Raw genomic sequence first — 15,675 nt, 5'->3', positions numbered from 1 at the left:
CATTTCTTCTAGATATCCAATTTGTTGGTATAATGATCTTTTTAGTAATCTCTTATGATCCTTGTATATCTATAATATCTGTTGTAACTCCTGTTTTACTTCTGGCTGTATTCATAGGCATTTTTTTCCTTTTTCTACATGAGCCTAGCTAGAGATTTCTCTATTTTGTTTATGTTTTCAAAGAACCAACTTTTAGTTTCATTGACCTTTCGAACTATCTTTTTTTCCACTCTGATTTTTATTATTTTCTTCCTGATAGTGTGTGTGTGTGTGTGTTTGGTTTTATTTGTTCTTTTTCTAGTTCTTTAAGGTAAAAGATAAGATTATTTACTTGAGATCTTTCTTATTTTTTATATAGTCTGTATTGCTGTATACTTTCCTCTCAGTGCAGCTTTTACAGTAGCATATGATCTGCTAATTCAGTCTTCATTTTCATTTGTCTCCAGGTATTTTTTAATTTCCCCTTTGATTGCCTCATTACTCCAATTCATTCTGTAGAATGTTGTTTTGTTTCCACACCTAAGGTTTTTTCCCCCGCTTTCTTTTTGTGGTTGAAATCTAGTTCTGCACTATTGTAATCAAAGAAGATACTTGATATGATTTTAGTCTTCAGAAATTTATTGACACTTGTTTTGTGTGCCAACATGTGGTCTATCCTTGAGAATGTTTTATATGCACTTGAGAAGAATGTGCACATATTTTTTTGCGGGGTAGGGTGCTCTATAAATGTCTATCAAACCCATCTTATGTAATTTCTATATAAGTTTCTTGTTTCCTTGTTGATTTTCTGTGTGGTTGATCTGTCCATTGGTATAATTGGGGGTTTAAGACTCTGACTTTTATTATGTTGCTCTCAATGTCTACTTTTAGGGGGGATATAGGTTTTCATTTCTCTTGTGACAGGCTTTGTCTGCCTTTGACATGTCTTCAAATTTTCCTTTCTCTTTAGCAGGTACCATCTTTCACCTCTTTGAGAACTTCTTAGAAAACTCTGAGAAGTTGATGAAGCACCTGGTATTCTTGTGCATTTCCTGGGAAGTTTGGCACAAAAAAATACATATGGTGACATTTCATCTTTCAGTTTCTTAAGATCTCCTTTGCCCATTTTTAAATATTTTCCTTCAGTAAAGTACAGAGTCACCCAGTGCCTGTCTGGCTCTCACTTGCCCTGGTGCTGTCTCTATGTAGCTCAGTGTAATGCCGCAGCTCTGTTATTTTCTTATTTAAATTTTTCATTTCTGACTTCCATTTGCTAATTTTATTTCTGAGAACATTAGTTTGTTTTTCCAAATTGTATCTCTTTGATTAGATTTTCTGAGTTTCCCTGTAACAATTTGACTTGCATTTTGTCATTTTCTTCTCTTCAATTTTCCTTATTATAGCAATTTTGAACTCTCTGATAAGGAAATATAATCTTTCATATCTTTGTGCTTGGATTATGGAGAGTTGTTCTTTTCTTGTGATGCCATAGTTCCTTTAAGTCACAGATAGCATGTTTTATGTCTTTTTCCCTGCCTATTTTGCTGCCTTAACTTTACCTATTTAAAAAAATTATCTGTAGCAGCAGCTTACAAGAATTCAACACTTTTCCTGTAGGTGGCACTGTGGTCTTATTTCGTTTTATTTTATTTGGCCTTTGCTATATTCCATTAGTACTGAGAACAGTTTTTGCATTTATTGACTTAGCAGGGTGGGACAGGGGCCTGGAGTGGTTCAGCACTTTTGCAAATGTGGCAGTGTTATGGGCTGACTTGTGTTTATGGTACCATTATGTCGTTCCTTTCTGGGTTTCCAGATCTGAGATACAGTAGTCTATGCACTGTCAGAGTGCTTCAAGAAGTCACTTTAGTTTTGAGACATAAGGATAAAGGAGGATAGTCTAGAAGACCTTCTTTGTTTTGTTTTTTTAAAATTTTCTATTTATTTATATATTTTTTACATCAATATAAAGGTAAAGAATAAAAAAGTTATATATGTATATATATATATATACATATAAAGGTCAAGAATAAAAAAGCTAACATAAAAGTTTTATTCTTTATTTATATAATTTTTTTAAATTTTTATATTCCCCATACAATTGCGACCCCCTTATTTTGACCCCAATCCCTCCCCTCCCTGACCCTCACCCTCCATAGTGTCTCTGGCTCATAGTTGTTTGTTGATTTTTTTTTTTTTAATAGAGGCATGTTTATTTATTTGTTTGTTTTGTTTATACATGCACTGGGTACAGTCAGAAGCTCAGGAGGGTGAGAGAATTCACCAGAGCCAGAGCAGGGAGCAGAGCAGGCAGAAGGACCGAAGTACACTGCTGAGGGGAGCAGCGGGCGGCAGGAGAGGCCTGCGCGCCATGCGGGACCCTCCTCCGGTGGCCGGGGAGCAGCTGGGAATGGAACCGGCGCTGCAGAGGCCACGGGCAGCTTCGCAACCCAGCGCTCAACCGCTGTGCCACCGGGGAGGCCCTGTTTGTTGATTTTGATTTTTACTTTCTTATAATTATTCTTTTTCCTGGTCCCTTATTTAAGTTTTCTAGATTTCTGCAATGAGTGAGACCATCCAGTATTTTTCTTTTCTTTCTGGCTTATTTCGCTGAGCATGATCCCTTCCAGCGCCATCCATGTTGCTGCAAATTGCATGTGTTCATCTTTTTTGAAGGCTGAGTAATATTCCATGGTGTATATGTACCACATCTTCTTGATCCAGTCATCTATTTTGGGGCATTTGGGTTGTTTCCAAAGCTTAGCTATTGTAAATAGTGCTGCTATAAACATAGGTGTGCAGGTGCTCTTTGGAATTGATGTTTCTGTGTCCTTTGGGTAAATACCTAGGAGTGGAATTGCTGGATCATATGGAAGCTCTATGTTTAGTAGGTCAAGAAATCTCCGCACAGCTCTCCATAGTGGTTGGACCAGTTTGCACTCCCACCAACAGTGCAGGAGAGTTCCTTTTTCTCCACATCCTCGCCAACATTTGTTGTTGCTAGTTTTTTTAATATGTGCCATTCTCACTGGTGTAAGATGGTATCTCATGGTAGTTTTGATTTGCATTTTCCTGATTACAAGTGATGTTGAACATTTTTTCATATGCCTGTTGGCCATTTGCATTTCCTCTTCAGAAAAGTTTCTTTTTAGCTCTTCTGCCCATTTTTTGACTAGATTATTTTCTTTGTTTTTGTTGAGTCTCATCAGCTCTTTGTAGATTTTTGTGATCAGTCCTTTATCATTAGTGTTGTGTGCAAAAATGTTCTCCCAGTCAGTGGGGTTTCTCTTTGTTTTTGTTATTGTCTCTTTTGCTGTGCAGAAGCTCTTTAATTTGATGTAGTCCCAGCTGTTTATTTTTGCCTTCACTATCACTACTTTGGGTGATGTGTCATAAATATGGCTTTGATGTGCATATCATGTAGTGTTTCGCCTATATTTTCTTCTGTGTATTAAAAGTTTTATTCTTTACCTTACCAGGTCCTGACCTGTGTGCAAGCCCTGGCTCCTCTATATGGGGTTCTCCAGTGTTTGGCTCCATTTTTCTTTCATCCCCTTACTTCCCCTATCCCAGCTGGCAGACCTGCTATCCATGTCTCCTGCCTCAGATTGCAGCCCCGAGGCATCTCTCTCCACCCATCTCCATGAAGTGTGACTTTCCTGGTCCCTGATATCCAAAATGTATGGCAGTTTCACCTTGAGTCACGGGACTTTCTCAGTGTAGTGTCCCTCTGGTTAATTTTTGAATGTTCCTCTCTACAGTGAAGAAAGGAGATGAATCTCATTTGTGATCCATAATCTGACTGTATATAATGGAGAAGTTGGAAAGAGGTTAGGCCCAGTATTAGCATGTCTGAAATCTTTCTGTAGCCTCATACAGTTACTTCTTCCATGGCCATCATTCATGTAAATGAATGCATATTTTTGGTGTGTGTTTTTAAAAATTATTGTATAAGTATATTTTGGAATTAGTTTTTAAACTCCCTTAAAGTGAAGGAATCCATTTAAATCCATTAAAAATCAGTTAAGTAACTTCAGCATCCCTTAAGGTAGACCACTGCAGAAATGCACAGCACTCTAGTGCTTGCTGCCAACCTGTACTATGAAGCATAAAAGTGTAGAAGGGATTTACAAAAGACTGAGCAACCACTTTTGCAAATTTGAGATCAAAGTTGATGCTAATTGCTTGGGGCCATCCTTGTTCTGACTTTAGAACGGAAGTTGTGTCTTAAATATCTTTGGTTCTCTGTAAATAGGTTGCACAGTGTCACAGATGCCCAATAAATATTTATTTGTAAATGTGTGAAATAACATAATTTATGAAAAGTGAAAAGATTGCTCTTAACAACCTGGAGAAGCCTATGTTGATGATATTATGCAGTGAACACTTTCTGGGGAGTACTGTGATATTAATTCACATAATGAGATAAAAAGTTGATTTTTTAAAGAACTATGATTTTTATCATTGGCAAAATAAGTGATAAGAATTATCATAACTTGCAACAACATTGTTTTCAGGATATTATACTATTAAATAGAACATAATTTAGTACTATTTAATAGTACCATTGAATAGTATATATCAATATATGTATAAGAAAGTTAAAGGTAGTATTATTGAGTTCTCCTAGGAAGAGAATTTTTCTTGTGTAATTTAGTCTTTCTTTATAGGAACTAATCCATATCTGTTCAAAATGGAGGAATTTAGGCAGCATCAGAGAGAAGCTAACAAGTACTTAGGACATAGAAGTATCCCAGGAATATTATGGTCTCCCCGCTATTCCATATTTGGGTTATTCTATGACCACTATAGAATGGTACAGTTTGTGAAATACACAAAGGTGTCTGTGTTAAGGATGAAGTAGGGACTGAAATTAGCATCAAAAACCTGTCTCTCTTGAGGAGGAGGGACCCTAACTTCAAGGGATTGGAGTGTTCTTCTTAAACTCTGTACCCTGAAGATTTGTGCTTATTATTGTAAGGATGATTGTAATGAAGATTGTAAAGAATGAAGTAGTGAAAGGGAGAGTCTAAGAGCTAAGTAGGTGATATGAATGGCCATGAAGTTTCTCTTTGAACAGTGCTATTGTCTTCATTCCTATTCTCTTACCAGCTATTTCTTCCGATTTGTTAGCTCATGCTCCTCATCCCCACTAGAAGTCCCCCCAGGACATTAGCCTTCTTTCTTTGTGTGCAAACAACCTTCCACTCTGGGATTTGTTCCTTCTTATAACTTCTATGAACACCTTAGACCTTCATTGTCCACTTTCTTAAAAGACTCCAATTAATTGTATGGACTAGTGTTTCCCCATTTTTGGTCCATTTCATCTCCAAATATTCCTAATGCAATTAATTTACCCAATAAACTTCTTTCATAATGTCACTCTACTTGTTGAGTCTCTGGCACAGCATCCCCAAGGCTCATGTTATGGGGCTCAGGTTTGTTGTGCAACATTTAAGGTCTTCCACAGACCCTCCCCACCTGATTTGCTGGATTGCTTCTGGATTCCACACAAAATATCTCAGCTGTCTCCTAGCAGCCCGACTTGCCATTGCCAGGACTTTATGCTGCCTTCAGCGTTCATCTGCCTCCATCTCTGACAATTCTACCTCTCCTATCAAGCTCATTTCCTTGGCTCTTAATGAAGCTATCCATGTTCACCCTAGAGGAAGTGATTTCTCTTTACTAGCAATTTTATGACATTTTATATCTATGCCTCTCATTTATCATAATTATTTGTACTGCAATAATGTCTGGAAATCTGTTTTATCCCATGAATGTTTATGATGTCCTGCAAAGCAAGAAATATTTCATATTTTTCTGGATTATCTCTACTTCCTTTCCAAAAAGTCAAATGAATTATTCGAGAATTGACTTCAAATTGGGTGTGGATTTTCTTTTCATGACAAGATGAAAACAAACATAACAAGAAAAGGGTCAAATGAAATTTCCTTTTCTTTCTGTTCCTAGGGCTGAGTGAGCTTTGAGAAAAAATGCATACCCTGAAATTATGTTTGAGAACTGTGCTTTTCATAAATTTTGAGGGTGTGATAAATATTTTATTTTCTCCCCTTAAAAAGCTCTTTTTTAAGTATGTCAGGAATTTTCTTCTTTTGGTATTTGATACCCCTTTGCTTTTTATGGTAAATTAAAAATTGGTTGAGGGTTGTGACAGGGTGGGATTTTGGACACTGTTGGGAAAGCAATATTCTCCTAGAATAAAGAAAAGTACTTTGCAAAATAAAGTCCCAGAAGGAAAGTTGACTGAACTACAGAATAGTCACTAGAATATAAATTGGCCCACATCTTCATCATCTTCTACATGCCCTTATTCAGTGCCTTATTAGGAGCTTCTTAAAAGCAGGTGGTTATTATCTAAGCAGGAAAGGGGAGTGCGATGGTATGCATGGGCAGGAAGTGAACCAAACTCTGTATTTTGAATGAGTACCCAGCACATCATCCAAAGCATCCTTGTGACTCTCCCCAGTTGGAGCACCTGTGCATCCTGTTATTCCAGGGGCCAGTGCTGTCGCACACTGACAGAATGGGGAAGAGAGAATCGGAGCAAATGGATGAAGGCTGTGTTACATCTCTGTAGTCATTCTTTGAGCCTTAAAATAAACCCAGGGATTTACTGTGCCCTTGATCAAGGTAAATCTCTACAAATCATGCAGACTGCCTGTGACTTGCATTGTTGGATTTTCAGTGAGTGGGCAGATGCAGGCGTCCTCGCAGAAACTAAGTCTGGTCTAGGATATACATGAGCATATGTATGTTTTCACAACCAATTTTAATTCTTTATCTTGCTTTTCCCTTTCAGAAAAAACTGAAAATTGTTCAGAACGTTGTCTAGGAAGTAAGTATCAAACGAGTCAAATAAAATTATGGAAACTAGATTATTTGGTGGATAATTAGTGTTGGATCTTCTTAATTGGGTGGATTTGTTTGTTAGGCAACTGTTGTAGAAACTTAATCACTATTTCTCCCCATGACCTACACCCAGACATCTGCTTCTGCCTCTCATGATAATGAATCAGCTGCCCACAGAACCTAAACAGCAACTACAGCATGAACAATACAGCATTTACTCCCACTCTGTGTTGCCAAACCACGTTAGGCCCTGCTCCAGAAGTCCTCACCATCTTCACTACAAAAGCAAGCGTATGAAGAAACAAATCACATGCATCAGAATAGAACATCTTACTCCTATATTTATCACATTGTGTTAGCAGCAATCTAAAATAAAAAAAAAATTGCTTACATCATAACTCAATGCACATACATATATGCAAACTGAACTAAAAGTTTTACAAAGCCGTAGTTACCGCCTGATGGGGTTTCTCTGTTGACATAGTAGGCCAGATAATTCTTTGTTGGAATGGACAGGGTGGAGATTCCTCTGCATGCTGAAGGCTATTTAGCAGCATCCCTGACCTCTACTGACTAGGGGCCACACTCCTCTCTTATGACAGCAGAGATGTTTATAGACATTTTCATAATGTCCTCTGGGAGGTAAAAATGTCTATTGAGAACCACTGCTCTAGTGAATGATGCCTTGTGATATTTCCTGTTCTTTTATGTTTCATGTTTTAAAAAATGTTATTTGTGATCTATTAAAATATTCTAAGGCCAGCTAGAAGGTAGCCACTTCCCAAGGACAAACGGGGTCTTAAAGCACATTGACACTGATCAATAGTAATGAGCACCAGCTGTGTGACCAGCAAAGCATATTTGGAGATACCAGAAGTATTTGGTGTTTGGAGAAATGGAATGAGAAGGCACTATGTTGAAGGAGCGTGAATTTAGCCTCAGAAACAGTTCGTTTGAGTTTTGACTGTGCTCACTAGTTTGTCTGATATTGAGCAAGTCCATAAATAATACTACTCTTCTCAAGGCATGGGACTGAACAAAATCAGTGATTTCCTTACTTAAGTGGTTAATGTGAGAGTTAAATATGTTTATGTCAATGAAAGGACTTGGTGAAGTGCTTTCTGTGAGCTGTTAAGGATATTATTTTACAGGGGGTTAACCCCAGCAGAACAAAGAACTTTTGCAAAAGATAAATTATAACCCAGAGCCACTTATATATGCTTAGCAACAAAGCAAGAGGTGGGGGAGAGCACCGAGGCCTGAATTCTTAGGGAAAGTCTTCTGGAATAGAAATGGAAGCTTTAGCCAGAAATCTCCTCTGTTCAAGTTCTGGTTTTGCACAGGGTGTACTTATCTGATTGTCAGATCCTGTCTTCAACATCTCAAATTTCAGATACAACAAGTGTCTCAGGACTACCCTTCCAGGAAGAGAAGATGAGCACACGCTGGATCCTTTATAGTTTGGTTTCTTTGGGGGGACTGCTCCTGCTCATAACCTGTATCTATCTATTCTACTACCTGAGGAGGCACAAAGGTGGGTTCCATCTTTCCTGTGCTGCTATGTGTCACATATTCCCTGTTTAATTATGAGGGTGTGCATTTTTAGCTGGTTTCTCTTATTTCCCAACATTCTGTGATAAACCATGAATAATGATTTCTGGGGGGACAACTCATCCTTCCACCAAAAAGCCAAAAGGATGAATTCATGTCTCCTGTAGTCATCATGAGGCATGCTCACCACAGCGCAGTAAGTGGGAAGGTTGTGGTAAACAGGGTACATTGCTGGGACTTTCTGTTCTATTTGTGTCAGTCTTAGGTTTGTGTGAAAAGTAGTTCTTCTAAACTTTAAGGGTGTTGAGAGGGAGGTTGAAATAATTGCGGGTCAGCGTATCTGATTTGAGTTAGTTGGTCTCATCTTCCTTTGTTACAGCCACACCACCTCATGCCAATCACACACACCCTTGAAGATCCAATATTCCCAGAGGAAATCCCTGTGTCTGTACTTGCTATTCCTATCACAGACACATTCTTAGCCTAAACCCTCTCTAATCAGTAATTCATTTGAAAAATGTGGGTTTGGCTATGATGGGAAGTATGTGGTATTTTGAAAACAATTTTTTTCAGCTTTTGTAAGAATTCATTCAACAGCAGGTATCAACATGATGAAAGAGAGGCAGGTGGAGAATTCTCATCTGAATCTGATCTGGCCTGAACCACGCACTTTCTCTTTTCCTTTTTCCCTGTGGTCATCTCCTTCCACTTCTTTTCCCATAACTGCAGCCACATGTAGCTATAAATACTAAGCTAGACAGAGCAACCATTGTTTCTGTCATAACAGAAAGCTTTGTCTAAAGAAAAGTGCATCTTGCTTTTTGTGGTGAGGACTTCTGGAACCCAGAAATTACTCAGAATTCTGTGAGACTCCTCCGTCACCCCAAGTCTGCATTTGCAACCACTGGCCCTCCCCATGGCCCCTCTCCAAGTTTCACTGCTTTCCGGGGGTTGCTGAAATTTCCTGGAGAATTTCAGAGAAAGAGGCAGGGATAAGTCTTTTCATTTACCACACCTGAAGTAAACCATAATATGCTAATTATGTAGGTGATAGGACACAAAAAGTGTCTGGTATCAAGAAGAAAATGTCCCCAGAATAACAATTTCCAACCTTTCTTAAAGCGATGTATTAGACCCCAGGCCTCCCTCTTGAATACGCTATGGCTGCTTAATGTGTGAAGGAAAGAAACAGTGAACAAAATAAGCAGCATGAAATCTCACACACTGAGATATGTGTATCGGGCTAGTCACAGGAAATAAAAAGTCCAAGCTAGTAACTGTCCCTGAAGTGCAAGAGTATGGGTGCACATGGGTGGGAAAGCATCCTGCCTCTGCTCTAGGGATGGAATATCAACTTCACAGTCTTATTCCTGAACCCATATTCTTACCTTTAGCCCACCATATAGAGTGGGGGAGGAGATACATTGTTCTTTACTTCATTTGATTTCTTATTTGTCATTTTGAATTTCAGGGGAACAAAAGAAGTCTTCTGATACAGCAGGAAGGGAAATTAACTTGGTATGTTGGCTGTATTTGTTAAAACAAATGCAATATGTTATGCCATGTCTGTATTTATATTTTTGCTTACTGACTCTTTATAATGCCATTTGCCAGCACTGTTCTGAATGAGATATGTGTTGACATTTTAAAAATGTATTAACTTTATATGCACGTCCATTTGCAGATAAGACTCTTCAAGAGTAATGTCTCATAGTACGTGGTCCTCTGGAAGGGTGTGGCTGCCAAGTGTAGATCCTAAGCAAAAAAGTTAGAGACTGAAACATGTAACCTGCCCTTGACTTGTTATGTGACGTCAGACTATTCATTTATTCTTAAAAAAAAAAAACAAAAAAAAAACCTTAAAATCAATCTGGGAGAAAGTTAGGAGTTAGCAAAGGAATGTACACACAAGTAACCTCATAAAATTACTACATTCCTTCACAAATCTCAGTATTTAAAAAAATAGGGCTGATTACAGGTCTAGTTACTTTGCAAAAGTCTTGGTAATGTGTGTGGGCTCATCAAGGAAGAGACCTCCCAGACAAAGGAAAGAGCGCTGTAGAAGCAATGCCAAGTCTTCCTTCAAGTCTTGGAATATAACCTTTGAAATTTATTTTGGATTCAATGTTGTATAAATATTGGAACTCAAAAACAGAATGAAAGATAAGGCAAGAGAGTGGTGAAAAAATTTTTGAAACTCTTGGTTAAAAGCAAATAGTCATAAATGAGGGATGTGTGTGTGTGTGTGCACAAGTATGTGCACATTTGTGCATGCACAGGTGTGTTTCAGTAAGAAAGAGTAGAGATAACAATGTAATAACTTCTAGAAAGTTCCAGAGCTATCAGAGGCAGATGTAGTCAATAATTCTACATATAATGTTAACTGGGACTCAGCCCTCCTTGCCAATTGTCTCATTTTACATGTAGTCAAATGTATTCAACTTTTAGTAAGCATCAAAAGGTGTGATTGTGTTGGGTGCTGAGGTCTTATTTTCCTCAAATAGGGAAATTTTCTTAAGTATTATCCCCTTTCTTCCTTTATTCTGTTATATAAATTATTAAAAAATAATTTGCTGGGTAAGTAAAGGTTATTCAAACATAATCATATTTCATCCTGTATAAGCTAGAAGACTCATTCATGAATTGAAGTTGAATTCAGAGTTATATTTTCCTGTGTGTCTAATTATTTGGGAATTTTTTTTAGTTTTTCATGTTTATCACAAGAATTCAGTTTTTCCATATCTAAGTTGCCAAATATTTCAGAAAAAATCATATTAAATCTTTAAGATTAAATATTTTTATTAATTTTTAGTTTGTTATTGAGGTAACTGGTTTACAACGTTGTATAAGAGTTAGAGGTGTAGGATCATTCCCTTCAGGTATTTCCACTTCACACCCACCACCAAGACACCCATAATCCTTGAGACAAGAGATTAATATTTCTTTTTTTAAAATAAATTTCATTTTTATATTCCCCATACAATTGCAACCCCCTTATTTTGACCCCAATCCCTCCCCTCCCTGCCCCCCACCCCCCATAGAGTGTCTCTGGTTCATAGTTGTTGATTTTGATTTTCACTTTCTTATAGTTATTCATTTTCCTGGTCCCATATTTAAGTTTTCTAGATTCCTGCTATGAGTGAGACCATCCGGTATTTTTCTTTTTCTTTCTGGCTTATTTCGCTGAGCATGATCCCTTCCAGCGCCATCCATGTTGCTGCAAATTGCATGTGTTTGAGATTAATATTTCTTAAGAAGGAATTTGTGGTGCCTCCCTGATGGCTCAAGGGTTGAGCGCAGCACTGTGAAGCGGTCCACAGCCTCTGTGGCATGACTTCGATCCCCAGTCAGCCAGGGAACTACCCACATAGTGCAGCAGACCTCCTCTGTCTCGCCCACTGCTCCCTTCAGCGGTGTGTTTCAGTGAGTGCTGCAGGGGGCCTTGCTGCCCCAGCCAGGTAAGACACTGGCAAGCAGCTAAGAAAAGGGCCTCACACTGTGGGGCTGAAGCTCAAAGAGCCTCAAATCATGGGGCTGAAGAAAAAGGGCCGCACACCGTGGAGCTGAAGACTTTTAAAGAGCCTCACACTGTGGGGCTGAAGATTAAACATTCCTTTGTTTTTTGTTCTTGGTCATAATAAGAAAGAACTTCTCCGTAAATACATTGGGCAAAAAATTATAAGTATATGAATATTGTAAGTACGTGGCATGGAAAATTACTTGCTGTAAGGGCAGGAAGACCACTGAGCAGGTTTTCTGAACCAGCAGACCGGGTAAAGGAGGAGTCAGAGTCCTCAGTGGTTTTTGCAGGTCTTTTATTGGGGTTTACCAGGCATATGGCAGGCAGGGGTGCTGGGGGGTCGGGAGGCTGGCAGGCCTCCCAGCCCCCAGCAGGTCTTCACTCTGGGCTTTCCGGCCTTCTCTCAGCTTCTGCTTCTCTTGCTTCTCTCTTGGCTTCTCTTTTGGCTTCTGTTCATTCTTGGCTTCTGCTGGCATCCCCGTGACGCCGCCCTTAAAAGCACACTCTCATCCCAGGTGGATCTCATCTACCTATGCCCACACCCTATTCCAGGTGCCCCCCATCAGGCATGCATTCAGGACCACAAGGATCCATCATCTATCCTGATGGCGGGAGGGCAGAAAAGCCTGACATTTTTTCCTTACCCTACACTTGCTTAAAAATTAAACACTGAATAATTTGGCCCACTTGACAATGGGAAATAATTACTGTGCAAGGGCATGTCTGATAAGCAACCCAGAGCTGGTCATAATAATATTCCTCAGATGGAAGTTCCGTAGAGAAGCCTTGTAATGAATCATGAAGTTGATTATGCTAGGAGTTTCTAGGCAGAAGAAAAAAGTTCTAATAACTGATTACAGGGAAGCAACTGGTCTCTAGCTGCAGGCCATATAGATAGAGGAGTCTCCTGATATTGTAGCCTTTGCGATAGGGATGTACCAAGGACTGTTAGCTGACCTAGGTAGTTGTTTAGGCTGAAATAATGAGTCTAAGTTTTAATTATCTATTAACTTTTAAGGTTGTTTCTTTTCTCAAAAACATGTAGGCATCAAAATGTCCATGGGAAAAGAATGTACTGATTGTTTTTGTTTTGCTTCTATGCATATGATGATGTAATCCCATTGCTTGCCTTAACGTATAAATAAAGACCCGCTGAGACCTTCAGCAGGAGATGCTTTCACCAAAATAAGAGTGTTTGTATCTGCCTCACCTCCTCTTCCCTTCAGCCCTTAAAGTTTCGCCTTGGCCAACTCATCCTTTCAGGGACACCTGACCCGACATTTTGCCGTAAGCTGGTCTTTGACAAGTGAGTCTGCCTGTTCTGTTCCCCGCTCTGTCTCTAGTGAATCCTCTCACCCCTGGCACCTCTGGCCTGTATCCCAGTTCTTCTACACATAAATAAATAAATCTTTAAAAAAAAAAAAGAAGAAGGAATTTGTATGGGAAACAGTCGAGTAGAAACCCAAAGTGGAGAAAGGAATGGGTGAAAACATAGCAGGTAAATATAAAAACCAGAGTTCTCATCTGATTCTAGAATGTTTCATTGAGGGTATAAAAGTGCTTTATACTAAGAACATTTAATTGTAATCCTTTTTACTTTTTTTCAAAAGTGCTTTATAAACTGTGAAGTGCCATACAAATGTAGAGTAAGAAGCTGCTGAGTGCTTGTAATTTCTCCTTACCACAGCAGGTGCTCTGAAGTGCCCACTCTTTTTAGTGAGGTGCAGCTGCTAAGCACCATGTGTTTGGCTCCCTCTTCATTTAAACAAAAATTTCCAAGGGGATGAGTCATATTTGGGGAAGGGAACCAGACTTGAATTGACAGACTTAAACAGATTGAAAAATGCAACAGGGACCTTGTTGCTATTGAAGGATTTATAACTCTTGACTAGGTCACATGACTCTGTAAGTGATTTATATTTGTTATTTTTTCCTGTGTGTCTAATTATTTGGGAATTTTTTTTAGTTTTTCATGTTTATCACAAGAATTCAGTTTTTCCATATCTAAGTTGCCAAACATTTCAGAAAATAATCATATTAACTCTTTAAGATTAAATATTTTTATTAATTTTTAATTTGTTATTGAGGTAACTGGTTTACAACATTGTATAAGATTTAGAGGTGTAGGATCATTCCCTTCAGGTATTTCCACTTCACACCCACCACCAAGACACCCATAATCCTTGAGACAAGAGTCTTTAACCTGGTCCCTGTGAGTGGAAGTTGTGGTACTTTCCATCTTAGTCTCGAGATAAGGAAGATGAGGGCAACCCCAACTTTCCTACTGTTTCCTGGGTAGCAACCTTATCAGAGGAGACTGTGTATTCAGCAGTTAATACTTAACCCTCTCAAAATAGTACCAGGTGTGCTTGTGTGTAGAACTCTGCCAAGGAGGTGTAGGAGATGCCCCCCTTATTTCACAATGAGGAGCTATTGGCAGGTAGACCATCAAAAACTGTATATCTGATACCTTAAAGAAATTAGACTGAATTTCAAAAATATAATTAAATGGCAAATTTGAATTTAAAAAATTAAAATAACAACCTTTAGCATTAATCCAGTATCTTCATTTTTAACAAGTGGGTGTCTTATACAGCTAGGGATAGCTAACTACTGAAAAGTGTGTAACATCAGGTCCCATTTTATTTTTACTTTATATAAGTTCACTTCTTCTGAGAAATATTTTGACTCTAAGACTCTAAAAGACTCTCAGCTTTTTTTTTTCCACAGAAGATATTTGACTCAGTTTGGAAATGTAAGAATTTTCCCTTGTAATAGAATTAATAACTAGAATCTCTTAGAACTTTTTCTAAGTTTCACCCCTGGCCCCAAAATTGACAGTGATTTTTAAATTCCAGGTTTCAAATCATAATCATGTCTTTTGAATAGCTCATAATATTTATTCTTTCTGTCCTTTTGCAGTATATCTATTCTGCTTTACCTTTAATCATCTATTCTAAGTTGTGTTCATGCTATTGTTTATATTATAATGGCTTCATTTTTGTTTTTCTCATGAATTTGGGCTGTGCTGTTCATTTTGTAGAGGAATTGAAAAGTGTTCTGTGACTTCAACGGTGACTAATAATAAGGCACAAATAATTATTTGGGAGAGCAGTGGGTCTTTAATAAGTAGAAATCCAAAAACATAGTGTCAGCAGAATACTTGGGGACAGTAGATTATTTTTCTCAATATATGAGGATTTAATTTAGCCTACTCTCAGAGTTTGCTGATGGTTTATCAATCTTTAGGTGGTGTTTTTTTTTTTTTTCCTTACAGGTTAATGTCCCCCAGAGCTTTAGTGGTGAACAAACTGAAGTGGACACCAGGCAAAATTCCCAAGCACTACCATCAGAAATTGGGATTTATGATAATGAACCCTGGTCCAGGATTCAGGATGTATCTGGGGTTTATTCTAATACATTTGTGGAGGAAAACAGACAAGGCATTGTTTATGCTTCCCTGAACCATTCGGTTATTGGAATGAACCCAAGACAGGAAACACATGTGAAAGAAGCACCTACAGAATATGCAGCCATATGTGTGAGAAGCTAACTCTGGTCCTGATCTCCAATCAGCATGACTACACCATTGTCTGAGTCCAACAAAATGTCAAATGATATTCTTTGCCTTGAGAAGCTTCACTTTCAAGATTTCCATGTTGGTGCGTGGGTCTTAAGACTCCATAGGACAGATGATTAAACTTTCTCCCAGAAATGTCTTTGAAAGTCTCTTATATTGTGAATTTGAACAACAA

General features: G+C 38.4%; 1 protein-coding gene across 1 annotated transcript in view; it reads left to right on the top strand.

Moving 5' to 3' along the window:
* Positions 1-15,473, top strand: part of BTLA (B and T lymphocyte associated) — a gene marked incomplete at both ends in the record, with an annotated part of 29,921 nt that extends 14,448 nt beyond the window's left edge. Inside the window, 3 exons of the mRNA XM_084232663.1 lie at positions 8,243-8,383; positions 9,872-9,918; positions 15,198-15,473. Of these exons, the coding sequence (XP_084088789.1) occupies positions 8,243-8,383; positions 9,872-9,918; positions 15,198-15,473 (464 nt within the window). The remainder of the gene's footprint in view (positions 1-8,242; positions 8,384-9,871; positions 9,919-15,197) is intronic.
* Between the last annotated feature and the right edge of the window lie 202 nt (positions 15,474-15,675).

The sequence above is a fragment of the Talpa europaea genome (genome assembly GCF_964194135.1).
Source record: "Talpa europaea genome assembly, chromosome: 4".
Taxonomy (NCBI): Eukaryota; Metazoa; Chordata; class Mammalia; order Eulipotyphla; family Talpidae; genus Talpa; species Talpa europaea.
Note: the sequence above shows the minus strand (reverse complement) of the source record. Positions and strands in the feature narration are given on the sequence as shown.